Source organism: Panthera pardus, unplaced genomic scaffold (assembly GCF_024362965.1).
Source record: "Panthera pardus isolate Hobbes unplaced genomic scaffold, ASM2436296v1 HiC_scaffold_17, whole genome shotgun sequence".
NCBI lineage: Eukaryota > Metazoa > Chordata > Mammalia > Carnivora > Felidae > Panthera > Panthera pardus.
This window is the reverse complement of record NW_026526732.1, coordinates 143474727-143490295: the sequence shown is the minus strand read 5'-3', so window position 1 is coordinate 143490295 and position 15569 is coordinate 143474727. Positions and strand designations below refer to the sequence as shown.

General features: G+C 50.2%; 1 protein-coding gene across 2 annotated transcripts in view; it reads left to right on the top strand.

Moving 5' to 3' along the window:
- Positions 1-6874, top strand: part of ZFAND3 (zinc finger AN1-type containing 3) — a 320914-nt gene extending 314040 nt beyond the window's left edge. For both annotated transcript variants that reach the window (XM_053905064.1, XM_053905065.1), the window contains one exon: positions 4508-6874. In XM_053905064.1, the coding sequence (XP_053761039.1) occupies positions 4508-4662 (155 nt within the window). In that variant the 3' untranslated portion in view covers positions 4663-6874. The remainder of the gene's footprint in view (positions 1-4507) is intronic.
- The last annotated feature ends 8695 nt before the right edge of the window (positions 6875-15569 follow it).

The following is a 15569-nucleotide window of genomic DNA, read 5'->3' as shown; positions in this document are numbered from 1 at the left end:
TTAGAGCAAGGTGTTGGGTGTCCTCTTTGTTTGATGATGGCATTTGTACAAATTATTCTCTATCCTGTGTGTTTAGTCTCAAAATACACACACGCACGCACGCACACACACACACACACACACACACACACACACACACACACCCGTGTAAGCAGATGTGAAGTTTAACTGTGGATGAAGGCATCAGAATGAATTGTATGGCTTCCAGACATTAACTTTAAAAGCTAAAGAGTCAGAAGTTTGGTTCCCACCAAATGAGCATTTTTAGAAACATGCACTTTCAGACCTTTTCAAGTCTTAGAAGAATGAGCCTTAGTTTCATTTTGTGCTGGGAATGTATTTTCAGGGCCATTGGGTGTTGGCCATCTTTAGGTTGATATGGCATATGGTCATGGGTGCCACAGGCCCCAGGCCCACATCAGGAGGGCTGAGTCCAGAGGAGTGGTTTCCATTAAAATACCTGTCCTACAAGAATGCCCCCAGGCTTCTCTGTTGAGGGCCAGTGACTTGAATGCTGCCTTCTGTATTTCTCATGCCATGTGAGGGAAAAACCCTTTCTTGTATCTCTGAATGATAGAGTTAGGGAAGCTTCTGGTATCCCCCCACCTCTTGCTGTCCATAGCCACAGGCTTGGGCAGGGCACTGGGATGAGCCTGAGTAGGTCAGCCCTGTGACCATCTACACAGTCATCCTCTTCCCTCCTGATGCTGCCTGCTTAGTTAAAGAAGGTTTTTTCAAACTGAGGATGTAGCTGCTGGAGACCTTCCAGCTCAGCTCACTGGGAGGGGGCTGACTGGTATCACCTGCTGTGGGGGCCTCCTCTTCCTCTTCCTGCGTGAGGGATGGGCGGCCAGAAGCCAGGGCGGGGTGGGGGGTGGGGCATGGAACAAAGTGCACACAGGGTTGCTGCTTCACCCTCCCTTTTTAATCAAGGGTTCATCCTAAATTGTTCTTCAGTGCCAGCTAGTGAAGAAACACCCACACAAATTCTTGAGTGTTTCGTGCAGATGTACTGAAAACAACCCCAGCAGCCTATAGGAGCTCTGCAGCTTCCTCCTACGCCAGTATTTCATGGAAAACCAGGAATCCGGGCCTCTCGGGAGCAGGGCAGCCAGTTATGTGACACCAGAGGGGCAAGGGCTGAGGTTAAACCACATTGAGCAGGCATGTCATATTTTCAAAAACTTTGGCTTTGGGTGTTTTCATTCTCTTTTGGGAATCAGCGTCCTTTTAATCATATTCTCCTACCCTGATCCATCCTCATCCTGCCAGAGTACCATGTGGTATGTAGCTCTTATAGGCAAACGTATATTGAATTTTTTTTCAAAGTACGTGATGCTGAACTATGGGGGCCATGACGAGAGTGTAGGTATGGATTGATTGTATGTATGCAAATGAATGAGTGAATTCAGTTTTGATATATAACTTTTTTAAATTAGGGGAGAAAAGAATTGTGTAATCCTCTGGTGATGATACCAAACCCATATTGCAGCTCAGCTGATCAATTCATTGTCCTCTGTGCTTTCATCCCTTCGGACACTGCCTTGGTTGACCCTCTCTGGAAAGGCCCTAATTGGTTTCTAATGAACACTGTGGAGGATGTAGACAGAGGCTGTAAATCCCCTTGCACTTTTAAACTGTATTCATCACTGAAATTAAGAACAATCATCTTCCCTAGCAGCCTGAACTCATTTCTCCATACCCAGCTCTGTTTAAAGAATTCAATCAGAGAATAATTGGGAGTTCATGACACTTGCAGTAGTTTCTGGAAACAGATCTGTGGGTACCAAGAAAAGAGGATAGAGATTCGTCTACCCACGGGTCATTCCCGCCCCCCACCACCCCCGTCTGTATCCAGAGCAACCCATTCCCGAATACTGACACCAAAATGCATTTAGCCGATTGGCTGCTGTCAGTGGATAATACCTGCTCAGCATTTGGGACAAGTTCCAGCATGTAACTTCCTTTTGGTGAGTGACCCTGACAGGAGAGGGGATTGACTTAATTTATTCCAGCTACTAACCTCACTACAGCAAGTTGGGAAGCTAGCCTAGAATTTGCCCAGACACTCTTCCCCAGTGAATTACAATGCCATATATTCTAATTGTTACCCGTGCTGCACCCAAGTGTAGCTGCTGTGTAGTGGTTTTCACCTTTCAGAAATCAAAGCCAAGTGTCAAGTTGTGTCTGACAGAGGTACACAGAACTCGGAGGGAGAAATGAGGTGTTTCTGGCTGGATGGAGAATCCTTGGGTGTGTAGAGAGAGCATCAGGCAGCTGTTGTGGTTGTCACGCCCTGTTTCCTTTTCCACACAGAGCCTGGGGCTCTCAGATCCCTGAGGGGGGCTGCTCTGTAGCCAGGGGAAGGCAAGCTAAGCAAAGTTGTGCGGGGTGTGTAGTGAGGACAAGGCTGGAGCCTCTCCCCTCTGCCCCAGTCTGCCTTTGACTAATGAGGTGTTAGGCTGAGCCAGGGCTCAGTTAATTTCAGAGGTAATCCATTTCTTGCTACTTTGATTCAGCCGGCACCATTCATCAGAAGCAGAGAAGAGCCCCTGGGACCTTCTCCTACATCATCTCAGTATCTTGAAAACAAGGAGGGAAGGGGGCAGTGGGGGTTCTCCCGCCCTTTTTATAGATGCCCAAGTTCCAGAAGTACGTCAGGACTTGGTGGCAGAAAATGCCTACCAGCATGTCATGGTACCAGGCTGCCAGCGCCCCATCAGAGCCCCTCTCCCCACAAGTAGGCTTGCCCCAAAGGACAGCTGTGCTGGTTAGATGGAGGATGTATATTGAGGCCATCCACACTTAGGCTGGGAAGTCCTTTAGGACAAAGACAACACTATCCAATATCTTCGAGTAATGAACTTATCAGTAAATATAACACATGAGCTCATTAATCTTAACTTTGCTTTTGGACCAAGTGGGAACTCGGCTTCTCAGGAGACAAAAATTTCATCTCTGTTCTTTTCCTTAAACCCAGTCCCAATTTAGAGTCAAACATATTGCCCTGCTCTCCCTGGGAAGCAGTTAATAATGTGTTTTCTCTCACAGCGGATGGTCCAGTCAGCCTGGTCACTCAGGCTCCTGGGCCCTGTGCACGTGCTCTATGCACAGCATGGGCTTTAGGGCATCAGAGCAGGGCTGTGAGGGTCAGTTGAGGAGTGTTCTCTAGATGAAGTTAACCTTACAGGTTAGGCTGTTGAAACTGTCGCTTGTCCTGGCCACTCAGTCTTTGCTTCAACCAATGTTATTCTTCTGTGAAAAGAAAAGAAATGGAGGCTGTGGAGATGGATGAAGGGAGTGGCTGGCCGTTCGCTCTGAGCAGTGAGATCTGGGCGCAAAAGAAATCTCTGGGAAGAGGTGGTGGTTGCGAGGAGAGCCTTGGCTTGGTGGGGCTGTTGTGGGATGCCTGCCCGTGCACACAGGGAGAGGAGGTTTAGGGAAGACTCGCCTACAGGTCGGTCCTGTGGACCTGGTCTAGGCCTGTGGCCACATACGACTGATGGGATGAGTGGGGGCGACGGGCCAGCCAGCACTGGCAGGTGGCTTCCCAGCCTGGATCTTTCCCTCCCCCTCCCTGACAGAGAGGGCCAGACAGACCTTGGGGACATCAGCAGTTCTAGAAATGGAGCAGAATGGGGAGGGAACAGGCCACATCCTTGGCAGCTCTGTGTTACCTTTGTCCTCTGAGCCTCCTGCTGACTGCCTGAGGGCCACCTCTTATTATTTCCTATCAGAGGGCCTTCACCTGCACCATCTCCTTGCTCTGTTGGCCTCTCCTCAGTCCTTTGTTCTGCCAGGCTCATCAGTGTTTCCCTTGATTTCTCTGCTCCAGGAAGAGGGAGCAGTCCTGTAGCCTCCTACCTACCAGGTGGAGTTAGAAGCCTCAGGCTCCTTTGAGATGGCTGGCGATTAGAGCTCAACATTTCTGTTCTTTCCCCTATTTATATGTAATACCTTTTCCGGCACTTGAAATAATCCCCTTTTCTTTGAGAGTCTCCACTCACTTGTGGGCTGTGGTTTGATCACACCCACTGTCCCCCCTAAGCCCTCACTGTACAGGATGTAATTTAAGCCATAATCATTTCTGCTCCGTCTCTGCCTCTTAGAAATGGTGGGTGTCCTGTGGCTGTTACAGTTTGCCCAAGCTGGGAAGGTGCTGAGCTGGCAGCTTTCTGCCCTCCCGCCTGTTTGGTGGGGAAGGAGGGGCTCAGACCACCCCCCACCGCCATCGGGAAGGGGGCGGCGGGAAGGGGGCGGCGTGTCTCACTGTAGCAGCTGAGAAGTCACTGGCCTTCTGAGGTCCTGGAGGAGGAGCTGTGGTAAAGGCCCCTTCCTCCCAGGCGGCCACTGTGTAAACTCTCTCCGGTGGCAGGAGTGCCTGCTGTGTGCCACTGTCTGCTCGCTGAGATGCCCCTCCATCCTCCAGGCCAGAACGAAAGCTGGGGTTTGGACATTTGGAGGTCCACCTAACAGTCTGTTTTCTTTGCTTCTCCCACTGTTGCAGGTTATGTGTTCTGTATGTTACATCGCCTCCCCGAGCAGCATGACTGTACGTTTGACCACATGGGCCGCGGCCGAGAGGAAGCCATCATGAAAATGGTGAAACTGGACCGGAAAGTGGGGCGCTCCTGCCAGCGCATTGGGGAGGGGTGCTCCTGAAGGCCAGGCATGGCCGCCACATGACGCTGTTCTTAGTTCACTAATGTTAGCCTTATTTAGGACAAAGTCAGCCAGACACCTTGTACTGGGCACGCGTCAGACTACAGCCAGTCCGTTTCCTTTCTTTAGCCAGCCATCCTGGTACTGTAGTTTAGGGGTTGATGGTGGTTGAAATTGATTTCTGGCTGGTTACTAAGGTGCCTGCTAGCCATTGTATAAAATTAAAACGTGAAGAATATTTTTTTTTGAGCATGGCTAGTGGATTTAAAACAACACATACCTGTCACTGCTGGAGTCAAACTTATAAAAAGCCTTAAGCGGAAAGTGTTCCAGACGGAGACTCTGAGTTAATAGAGGAGTAGAAGCTGGTGTTACAGTTCCCATGACGCACATGGCTTTGCCAGAAACTCTGGTTAATGTTCGGCCTTTCACCTCTTCACTTATCCTTAGTCCCAGTAGCCAGGATACCTGATGGCCACGCGTGCCTTGGCCACAGGAGGCTGTTGAGATTGGCCACGTGGCTGGGCTGGGTGGTGGCTTTGCTCTCCCACAGAGCTGGAAATGGGGGTGGGGGGGCAGGTTCTTAGGAAAATTTTTTTACCTGACTTGCTATGAAAAAACTCTCTCATCACAGGAGAAGAGAAACAATAACCTCACTTTGAAAATTAGTTCCATTCAAGACTAGTCCATGTACAAGACCCATCTTTTCTACACAGGACCCACGGTCGTGAGAAGCAGCCAGGGCGCACCCTGACCCCACTGGCTCTGGTTTGCCATTTGCCAAGTGCAGGGATCTGGCAATTGATCAAATAAGGCTAATTACAGCACAGCAGCTGCGGCTGGGATCTACAAACTGGCCTCTGCAGCTAAATTTCTATATTGGGATTTTTTAAAAAGACATTTCATGGCCAACGGGAATCAGTAGGAGGGCTGGGGAGCGTCTGGGAAGCTGCTCTCCGCAGACTCTGCCCCTTCCAGTGGCACCCACTCAGCTCTCTGTGGGCCGAGAGGATGGTGCCATGGCCTCGCCCCTTATGTCTGTGCAGCTCTGTAGTCCAGGGACAACCTCTACCACATAGGTTTAGGACTGGCAGGCAGCATACGCCAGAGGAGCTGTGGGTTGATCTGTCTAGAACAGTGGTTCGTGGCCCGGCCCGGCTCTGAGAGACCTTTGCTCTGGCAGTGGGGTGGGAGGGCACATTTATCAGCCTGTCCCTCTTCATGCGGGCGGAAAGGAGTCAGTAGCCACGATAGCTCAGGCCAGGTGGGGAGGGTGGCTCTGGGCCTGTTTGCCCGTGTTAGGGAATCATCACCGGTCGGGTGGGGCGGGGAGGGTGGACAGGATTAAGATTCCTGTCTTAAGCCTGAACAGGGTTGAGTGGCCCAGAGACCCCATCTGGTCCAGGCTGGTGAGAGTCGGAGGCTCCTGCAGAGGCGGCTTGGATCTGCCCACACACAGGCTACTGGAATAGTTAACCCAGCAAACTTTCCCTTTTATACCACAACAAGCAGCTCGACTCTGTCTGCAGTTCACAGCTACACACCTGCAACTACAAGTGGTTTTGATCCGGAATACTGAAATAGGAAATCATGCTCTTCCCAGCCTCTTCCTTCCATCCCACCCCCACCAGAGTGGAATCCGCTGCAAAATCTCCGGCCTTATTCTTGCTTCAGGACCCAGACTGGTGTCTTGCTCTAAGGCAGCCCAGGGCAGAGGGGCCAGGTCTGCCCGCGTTTACCACTGTTGTCAAGCCACGGCCCTCGGCCAGTACATGGCCATCCTCAGTGAGGCGGCCGCCTAGGCCCCCCCGCCAAGCTCTGATCCCGAAGAGGCCACCCACGCGCCCTTCTGGCCCTCCTCAGGCCCCACCGCTGCTGCTTCGAGGCAGGGATGGGAGGCAGGCTCTCTGGGGAGCCTGGTGGCACACAGGGCTCGCAGCCCATGTTCACTTCCTGATGGTAGAGCTGGGGGTGGGGGGAGGGCTTGTTCCCCTGCAGTATCTGTTCTGTGAAGTTTGTTAAATGTAAGGAAAGCTTAAATTCTTGTATCTTTAAAAGAGAAGATCTTATTTAACCCTTTTGTGTTTTAGATTTACTTACACACATAGCCTAGAGCTCAGTTTTAGTTTTAACATTGTGAAAATATTAAAAGAATCTTGTAACTTTATTCTTTTTTCTCCTGCTGAAAAAAAATTAAACCAATCGTATGAAAGTTTGGATTTCTGTTTCGCCAGTTCTCCGAAGTGCTACCTGTATAACCAGAAAAACGGTACAGTGTCTCCCTGGCCGGAGCTAGGAAGAGATGAGGGAGGAGGTGGCTCTTGTGTGCAGCGTCCCCTCCATTCTCTCCTCGGGGGGTGGGGGTGGGGGGTGGCGGGGTGGCGGTGGCGAGGGGAGGTCGCTCTCCTTGTTTCTGTTGGCGGGTTGTGCTTTGGGAGGCCCCCGGGCTGACCCTGGATGAAGGTGTGCCTGCTGGCCCAAGTCTTTGCTGGCAGCAAGGAGGCCACCCATGTAGGGGAGACAGGAAGAAATAAACACCAGGCCTGAGGGAGTCCCTCAGTTGTGCCTGGCTTAGGGGTGCTTGGGTCCTGGGGGGCGGGGAGGGGCAGCATCTCAGAGACCCAGATCCCACCCACGGGAGGATCCAACTCTGGTGTGGAGGAGGCATTTGATACGTCTTCAGGTGTTTGAAAATGTGGCAGGAGAGTAGCATCCCTCCTTCCCACCTTTAGGGCAGAATATTTGACCACACAGTTGCCATGAAGATGATGAGAAATCCTAAGAGGAAATTAGAGGTGTATGGTAGAGGGGAACAGGCAAATGTGTGCAAAGAGCACAGGAGTGTGGTGGCCTTGAAACCCGCTAAACGCACCTCTGTCCCTGGTTAGCACCTCCTGTTGATCTGGGAGGTTTTGTTTCTGCCAGCAGGAGCCCACAGCCAGAAGAGATGGCTCTGGAAAGAAGCCACAGCAAGGAACAGGAGCAGGAAGCCCACCCCCACCCCGCAGGCAGATTGGGGGTGGGACGTGGTCCTCAAGGCAAACTGAGAGAGCCCTCTGGCTCCAAAGAAGGAGCGAACTAAGAGCACCCCAGCAGTCAGCAGAGCAACAGAAATACCCAGGAAAATTCTGCAGCTGTCTCAAAAACGTATCTCCTTTACAGCCATTCTCAAACCTGCCTAAAGGAGGGCTCCAGAAGAAGAGGAATAAGAAGAGAAAAACGTGGAGGCCTGGAAGCTCAGAAGAGGACTGGGAAGGGATGTCATGGGGGATGCAGCCAGCTGTGGGTGGTGTGGGCAGTGAGAGTCTCATGGGTCTCAGAGGGTCCACACTTGATCCATGCCTCTGTCCCAGGGTTTGGGTATGAATCTCATAGGTAGAAAAGTAAGCAAATTAAAATAGATCATTTATTAATGCCACACAAAAAGTATTAAGAGGAGCCAGAGACCTTACATGACTCAGCTGTGATTGTTATAAATAATGATGAATGTTGCTCTGGCAAAAACTGGTGACAGAACTCTTAGGAGACCAGAGTACGTGCATGCGTATGTATAGAGTATAATGGGGCTACGTTCTCATTGTCCTTAGTGGGAAGTTAAATAATGTGTAAAATGGAAAGTCAAGAGAGCAATGTAAGCATGTTATTTAGAAATGTGGAGGTATAGGCGCTTGGGTGGCTCAGTAGATTGAACATCTGACCGGCTCAGGTCATGATCTCCTGGTTTATGAGTTCAGGCTCTGTGTGGGGCTCTGCTGACAGCTCAGCCTGGAGACTGCTTTGGATTCTGTGTCTCCCTCTCTCTACCCCTCCCCCTGATCTCTCTCTCTCTCTCTCTCTCTCTCTCTCTCTCTCTCTCTCTCTCTCAAAAATAAACATTAAAAAAAATTTTTTTTTAATGTGGAGGTAAATGCAGAAGAAAACGCTGGAAGTTTAGTGGTTTTCTGTGGGGGTGGAGGATGGGAATTCAGCAAGCCTTATATTTTCTATTTCTAGGACTATACACATGTGCAACGTTGATTTTTTTTTCCTTAAGTTTAAAAACTGACAGAAGGGACCAGCTCTCCCAGGGAGGTCAGGATGCTGGGTTTTCAGAAGCCAGCCTGTCCAGCATTCCCCAAAAGTGGATTTCAAGAAGCTCAGGTCCTTGGTGATGCCAAGTGGAAAGCCGATTTCCTGGTCAGAGATGTTTTAGAAGATGCAGGTGGCTAGTGCATCACAATACGCAGCCCATGACTTATATTTTACCTCCGGGCTTTCTCATAATCACACCTTGGGACAAGTTACCCCTGTTCTTTGAGCACCCTCTGTGTGCTGGGGGTTAATTCTAGCCAGGCCTGCCTGGCTTACATGGATCTCTGGTGTGCTGTCCCAGTGACCCATAACTTGAATCACCTGGCACATTCCCGGAACTTCACATTTCCCTTGACTTGCATCCTGTTCCCCAGGTTTACATGTCGGGGTGTTTCTGATCAGTCACTGGAGGGACTTTGAAATGGATATAGCAAGCCAGGAGCAAGAGGTTGGGGAGACTGGTGGGCTTTGGCAAAGAACATACAAAATAAAACTGATGGCTCACCCTTAGGATGTGCGAGAGAGGGCCTGGCTGGGAAGGGGCACGTAGCCGCCAGGCTCACATGTAGCCACTGGGCTTTAGGGGCTGGTCTCATGGGTTTGGGCAATTAAGCTGTTGGCAAGTGGCAAGTGAGATGCTCCCCAGACTGGGGTCTCTGGTTTCACGCGTGTGGGTAATAGGTTTGTGCATGACCCCTCGTTAGGTACTTGGGAGGCCAGGCTGGCTGGTCCAGTGGTTCCTAGGACTCCATCCCTACCTCACCATCTCCAGGCAGCCCTGTTCTGATCTCCCAGGGCTGGGAAGGGCTTGAGCTGTTGTGGGGAGGAGTGTGGATTTGTTGGGGGGCGGGGCGGGGGCCAGGGCTTTGGAAGGTTTGGGAGCAGGCAGGCCACAGGGTCAGATGTCAGAATCAGCTGACCCCCAGGTTAGGGGGACCTGTGGTCTTTGGCCCACCAGGCAGCAGAAGGAGGTCGGGGGCAGAGGGTCCCAGATTAGGAGGGGAGGGATCTGCTCCATGTGACACAGTGACCAAAAGGAAAGGGGATGTCACCAGGACACAGGTCCCAAAGGCAGAAGCTTGTGTACACCTTGTGAGCCCCATCGGGGGCCCTTCCAGCTCGGAGCCCTGGCTGTGGGGACCCTCATTCAACCCTTGGAATGTGCTTGGCACCAATTCCAGGTACTGGTGACCAAAAATAGTGCCTACTTTGGCTGTGGGGATGGGACAAAAGAACAGGATAAATGTATGCTACAAAATGGGGAAGGTGGCTAAGAAGCACAGGGCCTGTGGGCTTTTCTCTGAGATGGGGACCATCAAGGATTTGAGCCACAGGGGACACAGTCTCCCTGCCTGTGTGCAAGGGAGGAAGCGGAAGGCCAGGGAGGCTGCTTGATATCAGGCAGTGGATGGTGGTGGCACAGAACTCGGGGCGAGAAGTCAGATTGTGAACTTGGGTTGAAAGTAGTGAAAACAGGAGATGCCAACAGATGGGCTGTGGGTGAGAGACAGGAGGACCTCATGGCTCTGGCCAGAATGAAGGGCCAGAGGTGCCATTAATGAAGGACTCTGGTGGGAACACGGTCGGGTGGACACCACAGACTGGACGTCCGGGTGGAAATGTGGAGGGGACACCCGGTACACAGCTGCGGGCTCAGTAGAGACATCCTGACTAGAGATGAGCATTTGTAAGTCCTCGGCACACAGCCAGTACTTCAGGTCCCAGCCTGGTCACTGAGGGAGGAAAGGAGGTAGACTGAGGCTGTGCCAGGAACACTGTGGTATTGCAAGGTCCTGGGAGATGAGAAGAAGCTGCCAGCAGAAGGAGGAGACCCAGAGAGAGGGGAATCATGATGAATTTCAAAGAGAAGGGAGTCCATGGGGGTGCTGCCTGGGCACCCAGCGGCCAGAGACCTGCCATTGGGGAAAAAAGCTGGAAAGCCCCGCTAGGGTTTTGCTGCACTAACAGCAGAGAAGGGAGCAGTAATGGAGTGGGTGTGGAGGCAGGAGAGAAGTACTGTTTATGCTGAGGGAATGATCCATCAGAGCAGGAGAGGTAGGGGGCGTAGGACGGAGGGGTAAGTCAAGAGTGGTGCCCGCACAGGCGGGCAGGTGGAAGCTGTCTGTTCTGTTCGCTCATGCAAGTGGGAAGCAGGGTCATCAGGTGCAGGGAGGTTGGATAAGGAGCAGGAAAGGTTTGATGGAGATGTTAAAGGTGGACTTCTACTGAAATGAAGTTTTAGCTCTAGGCCCCTCACTCACCAAGACCCCTTCTAAGTCCTGGTGGCCGGCCTTGGCAGTGAATCTGCCTCTGCCCACAGTTTTATAAAATTTGCAAGGGTGAGATTCTGTAGCTGCAGTTGGTTAAAGCTGGTCTCTCTCCACTCCAACTTTCTCTTCTGTTGTTGGGTGGTGCTGAGGTGATGTGGGCATTTTGGGGATTTGGCCAAGGTGAAGTCGAGTTGGGGACATATTTGGAGTGGTAGGACGTATTTGTGTGGTTTGCTGTCACTTCGGTGTTTACTGGGTTATTGATGGCCTTCCTGGGGAGAAAGGATGGCTTTCAGAAGGACACTTTGCTGCCAGCCATGCTGATCACCACGCTGACTAGAAGGAGGGGAGGCACAGAAGGGAGACAAGATTTGGAATGTTTGGGAGGCTCCTGGATGGCTCAGTCGGTTAAGCGTCCGACTCTTAATTTCGGCTCGGGTCATGATCTCATGGTTTGTGAGTCTGAGCCCTTTGTCGAGCTCTGCGTGGAAGGTATGGAGCATGCTTGGGATTCTCTCTCTCTACCCCTCCCCCACTCGCACACACGCTTGCACTCTCTCTCTCAAAATAAATAAACTTAAAAAAAAAAATGTTTGGAGCCGGAGGCTAGTCTGTGGAAAATTCTTCCAGTCATTGGATGTGTAAACTTACAAGCACAAGACTTGATTCTCATCCATGCCTGCTCAAGATGGAAATCTCCTCTTGTTAGGAGCATGCTGGGCTGTGCGGCACATACAACTGTAAGTGCATGTGCCTTGTGCAGTGCAAAGCGTGTTAAAGATTAGCCTAGGAATTCCCGACATGCCCTGGAATCCTACACCTCACACGTGGAAGAAACCTAATGGTGGTTTCCTCACATTTGACAAAAGTTCCCAAAACTTATGTCCGTGCCAGTGTGAGTTGTGAAGAGGAAAGAAATGTGAAGTATCAGTAATTCAAAGTTTGACCAAGGGATGAAAGATTGAGGAATCTCTTTGCTCTTGAATGGCATCAGGAAATCATGCAAAGGGTGATCCGACAGCACAGAGCCCAAGCCTTATAGACGCACAGCACAGCCACTGAAACCATTGTGTTGGTTTTCTAGAATTCTTGATGTCTGGGTATGTGTCAACTTTGAAAAATGGGTGATTCGCTGTGATTTCTAATTCTTCATCTTTGAGCCTGACTTTATAATCATATTCTTTATTCTTTTTCCTAAAGAGGGCCCCATAAAGGCTGGGAGAGAGTTGAAGGCATGAAATGGTGGCTTAGTTCCCAGCAAGACCTGAGGGGCCCCACAGCCCTTCCCCTGTGTCACAGGCCCAGATGAGCTTGGGTCTGAATGTAAGTCGGCTAAATAGTTAAGCACTCGCTTGGGTCAGCCGACAGACTCTCCTGATGAGGAAGCAGTGTGCTGGTGTGAGCACCTTGTCATCCCACAGGCTGGCACTTTGAGTAGCACTGGATGAGAAATGTCATGAAGATACCAAGGAGCCCTTCCCCTTGAACATGTGCTGGCTGTGGAGACTTGCTTTTCTGATGACTAGCATATGGCAGGAGTGATGCTTCCTGGCTCCAGGCTAGATCTAAAAGGCATAGGATAAGACTTCCACTGGGCTCTCTCTCACACATGTGCCTTGGGAGCCCAGGGCTGATAAGTGAGTCACATCCTCTGGGACAGTGATGATCAAAAAATGGAAAATAAGTGTTCGCAAGCATGTGGGGAAATGGGGACTTTCATCCATTGATGGTAGGAGTGTACAATAATATGGCCATTGTAGAAAACTGTTTGGTGGTTCCTCAAAAAGTTAAACTGAAATTACCATATGCCAGCAATTCCACTCCTTGGAATCCACCCCAAAGACTTGGAAGCAGGGACTCCAGCATGTGTGTGCACACATGTTCACGACAGCTCTATTCACAATAGCCGAAAGGTAGAGACACAGCCCAGGTATTCACTAGAAGATGAACAGGAAAACAAAAGGTGGTATAGCCATACAATTCGGCCACAAGAAGAAATCAAATACACATGCTACAATGTGGACAAACCTTGAAAACATTATGCTAAGTACAACAAGCCAGTCACAAAAGATCACACGTTACATGATTCTGTTTAGGTAAAATGTCAGAATGGGCAAATTCATAGAGACTGAAAGCAGGTGGGTGGTTACTAGGGGTTGGGGGGAGAGGAGAATGGGCACTTAATGGGTATGGGTTTCCTTTTGGGGTAATAAAAATGTTCTGGACTTAGCGGTGCTGTTTGTACAACATTGCAAATATACTAAATGCTACTGAATTGTTCATTTAAAATGGTGGGTTTTATGTTATGTGAATCTCACCGCAATTAAAAAAAAAAGCCTGGCTGCCCCAAAGCCGGTGTACTGGAGAGACCATGTGGAGAGCCCAGGATGAGAGAGGGAAGTCCAGGAGCCCAGCTGTCTGAGTCCCCAGGGCACTCGTCAGATACGTGGGGAATGAGCAAGTCTTCAGATGAGCTGGTCCAGCCTTTCTGTCTGACCCAAATGATACCAAGGGGAACAGAGATGGCTGTCTCCACTGAGCCCTTAGCAAACTGGAGATTTGTGATCAAAATAAGTGTTTTAGGCCACTAGGTCCTGGGAGGGTTGGTCTGCAGTAATGTGAGCTGAGCAGGTGATGTCTGACAATTGCAGGGAGTCCCCAGCCCCCTGGGCATCACAATGGCAAGTGGGTTCAGCCAGCCAGGTTCTTGGAGGGTGGCACTGGGGATCAGAGGTGGTAGTGCCAAGCAAGGACAGCGGAGCACCGTGGACCAGACAGCTGGTGGGGGGGTTAGATGAGGGGTGAGGGCACCCCAGGGTGCCCAGGGTAACCAGGAACAAGTGTGTGGTGGCAGCCGTCACGATGGACTCAAGCAGGTGCTGATGAAGCAGTGGATTCTGGCACCTTCACTGAGCTCCTCAACAGTGACCGACCATCCCCTCCCAAGTTTGCCTGATCAGCCCCAGTGGCAGGGGGGGTAGCCCTGACCCCAGGAGGCAGGACACAGATCTTGTCCAGCTGGGCCTCTCCCAAGTGCCTCTCTGCCAAGGGACCCCCCCCCTCTGGCCTACTCCTTTGCTGGGGAATGTGGAAGATTTCTCCATCCTGGACACTCCCCTGGGGGCTCACAGAAGTCCTTGAGAATAATCTGTGGAGCTTTTACAAAAATTTCCATGCCCAAATCCATCCAAGACCAGGTCAACCAGAATGTGTCAGGTAAGCATGGCCATAGATGTTTGTTGAAAGCTCCCGAGGCCGTTCTGGGGTGCAGTTAGATTGAGGCCGCCGCTCAAACGCAGCAGCATCCTGCCCCATTCTTTTTTTTTTTTTTTTTTCCAATATATGAAATTTATTGTCAAATTGGTTTCCATACAACACCCAGTGCTCATCCCAAAAGGTGCCCTCCTCAATACCCATCACCCACCCTCCCCTCCCTCCCACCCCCCATCAACCCTCAGTTTGTTCTCAGTTTTTAAGAGTCTCTTATGCTTTGGCTCTCTCCCACTCTAACCTCTTTTTTTTTTTTTTTTTTTCCTTCCCCTCCTCCATGGGTTTCTGTTAAGTTTCTCAGGATCCACATAAGAGTGAAAACATATGGTATCTGTCTTTGTATGGCTTATTTCACTTAGCATCACACTCTCCAGTTCCATCCATGTTGCTACAAAGGGCCATATTTCGTTCTTTCTCATTGCCACGTAGTATTCCATTGTGTATATAAACCACAATTTCTTTATCCATTCATCAGTTGATGGACATTTAGGCTCTTTCCATAATTTGGCTATTGTTGAGAGTGCTGCTATAAACATTGGGGTACAAGTGCCCCTATGCATCAGCACTCCTGTATCCCTTGGGTAAATTCCTAGCAGTGCTATTGCTGGGTCATAGGGTAGGTCTATTTTTAATTTTCTGAGGAACCTCCACACTGCTTTCCAGAGTGGCTGCACCAATTTGCATTCCCACCAACAGTGCAAGAGGGTCCCCGTTTCTCCACATCCTCGCCAGCATCTATAGTCTCCTGCTTTGTTCATTTTGGCCACTCTGACTGGCGTGAGGTGATATCTGAGTGTGGTTTTGATTTGTATTTCCCTGATAAGGAGCGACGTTGAGCATCTTTTCATGTGCCTGTTGGCCATCTGGATGTCTTCTTTAGAGAAGTGTCTATTCATGTTTTCTGCCCATTTCTTCACTGGGTTATTTGTTTTTCGGGTGTGGAGTTTGGTGAGCTCTTTATAGATTTTGGATACTAGCCCTTTGTCCGATATGTCATTTGCAAATATCTTTTCCCATTCCGTTGGTTGCCTTTTAGTTTTGTTGGTTGTTTCCTTTGCTGTCATCCTGCCCCATTCTAAGAGGGCACAGAGAGTGAGTGTATTTGTAACCATCAAAACACTAATTCTCAAAGTGGTGTACCCCAGCTAACAACTCATTAAAAAGGTACTGGGGTGGGGACACCTGCCTGGCAGTAAGTGGAGTGTGCGACTTGATCTTGAGGCTGTGAGTTTGAGCCCCATGTTGGATGTAGAGACTACTTAAAAATAAAATCTAAAAAAAAAAAAAAAAAAAGTA